Source organism: Dermacentor albipictus, chromosome 10, assembly GCF_038994185.2.
Source record: "Dermacentor albipictus isolate Rhodes 1998 colony chromosome 10, USDA_Dalb.pri_finalv2, whole genome shotgun sequence".
Taxonomy (NCBI): Eukaryota; Metazoa; Arthropoda; class Arachnida; order Ixodida; family Ixodidae; genus Dermacentor; species Dermacentor albipictus.
In genome coordinates, this window is record NC_091830.1 from 81,358,756 (window position 1) to 81,367,390 (window position 8,635).

General features: G+C 46.6%; 1 protein-coding gene across 1 annotated transcript in view; it reads right to left on the reverse strand.

Moving 5' to 3' along the window:
- Tudor-SN (Staphylococcal nuclease domain-containing protein 1) overlaps positions 1–8,482 on the reverse strand; it is a 72,675-nt gene extending 64,193 nt beyond the window's left edge. The window contains exon 1 of the mRNA XM_070526932.1: positions 8,120–8,482. Coding sequence (XP_070383033.1) covers positions 8,120–8,185 — 66 coding nt within the window. The 5' untranslated portion in view covers positions 8,186–8,482. The remainder of the gene's footprint in view (positions 1–8,119) is intronic.
- Between the last annotated feature and the right edge of the window lie 153 nt (positions 8,483–8,635).

Consider the following 8,635-nt stretch of genomic DNA (forward strand, 5'->3'; position numbering starts at 1 on the left):
CCTCCCCCCCTCTTTCTGATAGACCTATGGTAACTTGAGGTTGCGATTTTTGTGTTATTTTTGTGAGCGAAATATATTTATTTATTTCATTGTGTATTGCACCTCCTGTCTGGGCCTGACAAGAGCTGGAAGTATTGTATCAATAAACAAAAGTAAGCAGTATATAGTAGATGCAGATGTGTGCAATAGCACCGGTGGCGTCACCTTGTGATGCCTAGTTAAACCAGAAGGAGAACTCGGGGGCCCAATATTTTTTTTGGTCACAACCTTATGAAGCCAGCAGATAACGAAGCCAAGGAAAGCATAGGGAGAATTATGTGCTTTTTAAATTGGAATGTAGAAGTGATAAGGCAAAGGGAAATGATTGTGAACAATGAAAACTTGCCGCTGATGGAAGCCGAACCCACGCCCTCCCGTGCTTATTATGTGCATTTTACACAATTGTCACAGTTTTTACTGCTGAGTTACAGAGTTCTAAACTTCCTAGATGAATTTTTTTTTATCATGCGTGTTTCAAGATTTCTTCTTTTTTTTGACAGGCTAAACTAAGAATTGCCTTCCAGCAATCCCTAGACTAATTTATGCTTTTAAAGCAAAAAAATCTCAAATTTGGTGCAGTGGTTGCTGAGGAAAATTATTTTTGCATTCCCAGGTATTTAGATAGGAGCTGCCGAGCTAAAGCGTCCTTGTGGCATCAACAACATTATTGTGATGTCGTGACACAGAACGAATTTGACGACATCATGTCACAAAGAAGCTAGGTACAATGTCACTCATACCAATTTTTTACAAAAATCCTCTGCATGTTTCTTCTGGCTGCGTGCGGGTGTGATAACTTCAGCAATGGTAGGAACAAGGCGAGCCAGTGCAAGTGTTGACGCTGAAAAAACAAAAACCTAAACTAAACTAAACCTAAACTAAGACCAAAACTGGGTCACAGTAAAATGTACTGCAGTGAATTATTTAAGCCACTCCTACATTCGCCATTACTTTTTGTGCTACTGCCGCCTGTATCACCAGTGCTACAGTCAGGCCAGAAACGCTTTAATCTCACAGCACTTAACAAGCAAGAAGAAAGGACAGTGTCGGAAGGAGACGATGTAATCAGCCGTTTCTCATGAGGATCGTGTCGAGCTGCTGTACAAGTGTGGCTTATTTCTGCAATAAATGCTGTCCAAAAATAATGCTTGCACCATCTGTCCCCTTTCTTTGTTTGTGTTTTGTCTACACCTTGAAAAATTTAGTTGTCCTCGTAAACTCGCACTGTGATGCCCATTGTCTACATGACCAGTGCAAATTAGTCACAGAAAGCATAATTGGCTACTTCTACTACTCAGACGAGCACAAATATCTTGGTACACCCGGAGTAACGTGCAATCGTCATTTTCTTTAGAGCATAGAGTTTTGTACCAAACTACAGTAGCAAAATGTAGCGCAAGCATCCAGTGCAGCTATAAGCACGCCGATTCAGTTAGCATGGCAGTGATGGCTAATACAGCTAATATAGCTTCCTGAACAATGCTCTTCTGGCTTCAAATAGCTTTGTTTGTGGCAGTGTAAAAGCCCGTCAAGCACCCGGGGGCAAAGCAATAAGTCTGGCGATTCATATTCGCGGACATCTGCAGTCTTCATCACAGCACACATCATTACAGCACACGGTGGGTTCACAAGACAGGCAGATGAAACAAAACACACTTTGAAGGCCGTCGAACGAGATGGGGAGCAGCAAAACGACAGATTTCGCCGACCAACTACACACCTTCGGCGGCCTTCGGTACCCATGCCGCAGGAGTACATGCACCTAACTGAGAACTTGCGCGCCACCTGGTGCTGTCATGAACAACTGCTGCCTGTGCCGCGCGCCCTGCTGGCCGCAAATGATGATGGATGCAAATGAGGGAATGATGGATGCTGCTTGGTCGCCGACCTCAACGCTGGGACGGAGAGACTCCAGTGAAAGTGGGTTCTGCACCACTTTGTTATGGTTGCTGCTGGCTGCCAATCGACAGGCAAACCAGCTAACTGTTCAGACATCCCAGGAGCCAAGACATGCCTATTGCGCAAAGCGTGACACCCCTGTCCACGAGCATCTCCTCCTTTCTTTGGGGCAGTGAAGTGAGAGCACATGGGGATTTTTCTCCAATTGTGTTTCGTGAACAAAGGTGCTGGAGTGATTGCGCACAACCTCGCCTCAAAGCAGAGCTTTAGGAGACCACGAATGCTCTGACCGTCGTCAGACTCGGACAACAGCATGGGCCTGCTTATACTCCGTGTGATGTCCCGGTAGCATAGGCTAGAGAGTGCCTCTCAGCTGACGCAAGACTCCAAGGCCACGATCCCCAAACTCTACAGTATTCAGTAAGAGCATGCGGTTGGTTATGCCATGAAGCACAACACTCAAAATAAAAGATATTTTGTCGGATCACTTTAGAGACGATTATCAGAAGACACAGCTCCTAATGTGCCAGTGCTGAATCTACCGAGTCGTATTGCAGTAAATCTCACAGGATAAATTTCACTGATGTTCTCTATGAATCATTTGAGTGCCATGGTGATTTGCTTTGCACAAGCTTACTGCACATGGTTGCTTTATAACTGCATGTTATACCCTAGTAACACGAGTGCACTAACTACAACGATCTTCTGTAACTACGTGTCGCAGTTATGCTTGATTAGAAGCTAAATTTGCCCTTATTCATAGGAGTAGTCAACCTGATTAAAGGGTTATGTTTGTAAGCCTAGTATTCTTCAACTGGAGTAGATGGCAACTCAGACGTGGCATATCCACGATTAGCATGCCCGTGTAACAAGAGTATAACACAAAGACATTCGACAATGTTGCTTTATCATGTCTCTTTCATTTGCCATCTTGCCCACACTAAACTTTATCATGCACAGGAAATAGCATGCAGGCTAAAACTCAACATACAGAAAATTTTCAGGAAGCTATGCTCCAGTTAGCCAGCTTCCCCACAAGGGACCCACGTTTAACTAGAGCTAGACACAACAAGCTCGGATGATAATTAAATAAAAGGAAGCTAGAGCGTCCCAACCACCACCCAACTCAAAGTAGCTCCTCAGGCAGATTAAAAGTACATTTTAATAACAAATTCTAAACAAATTTTCTGTTTCCAAGTTCCCAAGTGAACTAAGCAGCACAATGAAATACAACTACTCGAAATACAAAGAAAAATGAGATTATGGTTCCTTCGCATGCTTATTAATAAAGAACTAGCAAATGAACTCGCACTGTTCCTGTCCCTCTTAAAGGAGTACTGACATAAAATTCCTTCGGCTCTGTTTCTTCGCACTTCATCAATACCTATTGACCCAGTAACCACACTGAACTCATTTGGTCCAGTGCACCACAACTGTTTAGTTATATCCTGGTATCTCACAAACAGTCGCAGTTTCGATTTCAAAGCACGCTTCACATCTGTGATGCAAGAGGCATGCTTGTAAGCAGCGATGCTCACGTGACCACGCAGTCCAGTGATGCACGCTAGCTCACTGTCTGTTATGCAATCTGTGCTCCTATTCTGTCTGCTAGTTTGATGGGAAGCCTGTGCCTTGCTGCCCCATTGTAATGCTTCATTGTACAGAAGTGCACTATGCAGTGGGATCCTGGCATTAGAAAGTTAGCCACCTTTTAGCATGCCCGCAAGCTTCCTACCGTTTGCAGTTTGTTGAGTGACAGAAGACGTGTGCTACAGATGACGACGGTTTATTGGCATCCCCTTTGAAATGGGGCAGTGAGAAATATTCGGCTAGCCTAGCACCCAGCATGAACAATGCTGGTAGCGACCTGGTAACAGTTTCTAACCAGAGGACATGCAAAACTGATACTACAACTTACATACTCTGCCCAACTACTGGTATAAAGCATTAGAAGAAAAATAATCTTTGTTGCACCACAAATTTATAATTTCCTTCTACAAGAACACAGACGAGACAAACTAAAGAAAGATTTGGGTGCAGTGTAGTCCAACAAATCATCACAAGATATCGCCACCAGCTTTGCTCTGCTGGTAACCTGGTAATCCGTGAACAGTAAGAAGTTTGCATATATGCTTTATATAAGTGCACGCACATATGAGGTATGGCAGAAATGTAATGAGACCGACTTCTTTCCAAACAAAATTTCTTTTACTTTTACACAACAATGTTACCTGCTTCAACTGGAATACACTCCCTTGGATGTTTTCGACACTACCAAAATGGTCCTCCTTCAAGTGCGTTTTGATCCTGGGGAACAAAAAAAAAGCTACATAGACTAGGCCAGGCAAATAGGGGGGGCTGAGGAACCACTGGAATTCCTTTTTCCGTCAAAAGACTGTTTGATGGAGATGGCCGTGTGACAGGAAGCGTTGTCATGGTGGACCATCCAAGTGGCCGAAATGTCTGGTTTGACACGAAGCACCCTCTTTCTGAGCCTTTCAAGGACTTCTTTATAAAAAACTTTGTTGACAGTTCGTCATCCGGGCACAAATCCTGTGTGAACGATCGCCCTACTATCAAAAAAAGCAAACCAGCATCGCCTTGATTTTTGGTTTGCTCTTGCTCATTCAAGCTTTCTTTAGCCAAGAAGTGTCAGTGTGCCACTCTTGACTTTGACGAGTGACGAAGAGAGGGGGGAGGTGAGGTATGAAGGTGAGGAAACCCCACTACTATACAGCAGTGGTTGCGGGGAAGTGGGATAAGCTTAAGTGCAAGGTACAGTACAGTACGTAGCTGCTATTTCCGAAAAATAAACAACGCAAATATATCAAGCAGGCAACTTACGCACGGCATGCAGAAGCAGAGCAGCATTAATTAAAGTGCACCGCAGGGTCCAGGAGGTACTACGGAAGTGGTCGACCGTCAAATCAACAATTCTGTGCCCGCCGCATTAGCTTTGCGGCTATGGCATTGCTAGAGGTCGTGGATTTAATCCCGATCACGGCAGTCACGTTTCGATGGGGGCAAAATAGAAAACACATGTCCACTTAGATTTCGGACTCATTAAAGAATATCACGGTGTCAAAATTAATCTGGAGTCCACCACTGCAGCGTGCCTCATAATCCGAGTGTGGTTTTGGCACGTAATGCCCCATAATCCAATTCACGTGTAATACTTCTGCCACAATGCGATGTGCCATGTGAGGCGATGACAAGGCTCAACCCTCCCAGAGGTTATAAAATATGGCGCACAACAACGCCTCAAGCAAACACCTCTCCCCGTGTGTTCTGTGTACTATGCAGACAAACAGCAGTGGTGCGCGCAAGATAGCGTTTAACATCAACTCACCACTCTCGTATTAGCCTAAAGGTTGAAGAAATTAACCTTCATCCACCAACACCATCGCTAATTATTGTCAGTCAAAGCATCCAGCACGGAAAGCTTCGCTTACATCGATTCCCACAGTGCGTGGGATCTGCGTAATTTTTAGTAAGGTCAAACTAGCACACTGACCAAGTTTGACACGAAATTTGATGGCACACAGTTGCTCCAAATTTTGCTGTTCAATTTTCATAACGCAGTACAAAAGACAACTTCACTTATCACACTATCTAGGGTCACATGTTTACCCCACGAGGCTGACACTTTCACTGAGCCTCTGGGAGTGGCTGATGCGCAAACTATGTGAAGGGGGCACCTGCATTGTTGCCAGATTGCTCCCAGTGTTGCCAGTCTCATTACTTTTCTGCCACACCGCATACTGTTCATGTACGGTCAATGCAGGGCACCCAATTCAAACAGTGCTGAGACATCTTCTAAACAGCGAGACAAGTAAATGACACCGCGCATCACCGAAATCAATTGCCAAAACTCGGGACGTAACACCGTTTACAAATAGGACCTAGGCTAATAACTACATCGACAGGTGCTGCACTTTCCAATTTGACACTTGCATGAACTTCAAAGTTACAGTGTTCTAAGCTGCATTTGATATTGATACTTTACAGATGACGTCTGTGAGCTCGCAGCAATGTAATCTACCAGTTATTTTGAGTTAAAATTTTTGCGTCAGCACCCCTTTAATGACTACCCACACCCGACAACACGTTGACAATGCACTAACATTACTTTGCACGAACGGAGACATTTTTCTTTGAACGAAACATCGTACAGACAAGACACAGTAAGTAGCAAACAAACGCAGAGGGCCAAGCTCCAACTTATTTTTATATAGTTACGTTCAAAGCTATTGCCTTGCCAACCAACTTGGACCTATGTGAAGAAAATTGTTCTTGTCTTCCACGTACAACATATAACTGGAATTTCTTACCCCAAACATTTTGAGAAAATTACTTTTTTCATTTATTCCTTTACACTGTATTTGTTCCTTTATGATGCCCACCTTGCTAACCCGCCGTGGTTGCTCAGTGGCTATGGTGTTGCGCTGCTGAGCACGAGATCTCGGGATCGAATCCCGGCCACGGCGGCCGCATTTCGATGGGGCAAAATGCGAAAACACCCATGTACTTAGATTTAGGTGCACGTTCAAGAACCCCAAGTGGTCCAATTTTCCGGAGTCCTCCACTACGGCATGCCTCATAATCAGAAAGTGGTTTTGGCACATAAAACCCCACAATTCAATTTAAATTTGCCCACCTTGCTAGAACCTTGAGTCTACAGTGTGTATTAAATCAATAAATGACACTGCTAGAAGAAACTCTGGCACTGTGATCATTCACCATCATGGAAATTATGGGGTCTGTGGATTTGGCTAAATCATTGTGCTCTTAGCTTCAAGCTTCTTGTGGCTCCATTTATCACACCTTATCTTCCTGATAGTGGGCTAAATTTACAAGCAATCATTTTTCTATACACACAAAAGCAATAGGACTCCGCACACATGCACAGTCATCGCAAGTTGTGGCATTAATTTAATGAAACATCTTGCTGAATATGAGCAATCTGCGAAATCGCGAAGTAGTTTGAAGCCAGAAGGTCAATATATTTAGGGAAATCCACACATTACCCTTGCGGCGCCCGTAGACGTTAGGGCTAGATTTCCTTGGGGGTACGCTTGTACAAAACTCTCGTTCGTAGCACCCAACCACCATGTCGCGAGTGACGTACTTGGGTGTTACAAATGCCATCTACCACGAGATACAGCGGGCTATAAGGCTGGGCGCAGCCACCAAAAGGGAGAATAAGGGTGCGGCTACTTCGCGGCTAAGCCCAGCGTTGCCCCCTCATTTCAGGCAAAAATAAATAAATAAATAAATAACCGAAGGTAAACGTGAAGCAAGGTAACCGCCTTCACAGTCGTGGTATCGTCAAGGCGGCGAACTCAGTGCGGAGGGCAGCTTCAATTGCGCTGCCACAGAGGGAAGGCGAAACGAGTTGAAGGCGGCCGCCACGAAAGAAAAAGAAGGAAACCGGGTCAACACTACGCCACGACGACGCTACACGGAAGACGTGGTCACCCCGAAGCAACAACCCCCCCTCCCTTCTCTCTCTCGCTTGACCGAAACCACGCCGTCGCCGCGGCAGTTCAACTGCGATCGCAAGAACGGGAACCTTACCCAAAAGCCACACCGGCGAGAGCGGACGTCGTGCTATCTTCGTTCGCGTCACAAGGGGAACAGGGAGTCGAAAGGTGTGGGGAGGGATGGGGGTGCAACAGACCCCGGTCGCGCCGCACAGAAAACGTGAAGTAACGCCACTAGAGTGGTGTAGTAGGAAGCCGCGCAGGCGCTACGGGCACCCGATCAACAGAGGGTGACATAAAATTACAAAAAAAAAACAAATGCGAAAAACACCGAGGTCGCGACTCCCGCTGGACCACCGCAGGCGGCGGCGAGAAACACCAAAGAATCGACGCGATCCGCCGAGAAAACGTACGCTAGGCCGCAGGTGTGGAAACGGTAGAGGCCCGCCGATGCTCGGGGTTGAGACCGCGGGGACTGAAGCGAACCGGCGCTGCTGCGACACGATCTCGCGAAGCGCAACCGGCGGCGTGCGCCCGAAGTCGCGGAACCGACCGATCGGCGGCCGAAAGCGTTATCGCGGCGGCTCCAAACCCACGCCTCCATATGGCCAGGCACGCCACTGCGGCTTGTCGTCGCCGGTTCATCGCTCCTCGCAGCCAAGCTCCGAGGGCGCGCGCTAGCGCTCGCCAAGGCCTACCTGCTTGACGATGCAGCGGTGGAGCGGCTGCGGCTGTTGCTGTTGAGGCGGCTGCGGAGCGGACATGACGGCGAGAGGCTGGCTCAAGGCAGGGACATGCAGAGACGAGGCTGACGTCCACACGTGCTAAATGCTGCTGCTGATGGCAAGCGAAATGGAACCTGGTTCCGCCGGTCACCGGGTCCTGGGTCGGGCTGGCCGGGGTGAGGGAGGATCCGCAACGTAGGGGCCGCACGGACGCGTACACTTGCGCACCTGAGCAAGGGCTCAAACTCCGAAATACAGGGTCCAACACGGGTACACGACTCAGACCGCTTCAGCTGATGTGGCCGGTCCGGAGGGAAAAGGACCCGACGGATGAGCGCCGGACGCTGCTTCGCACCCGACAATTCTATGCATAAGCATTTGATTTCAACGTAAAAGCACTATTTCTCTTTTTTTTTAAACATTTATTGTTTTATAAAAAAGAAAAAAGTTTAAATTATGCATATATTATTGCCATCAAAATCTTGAGTA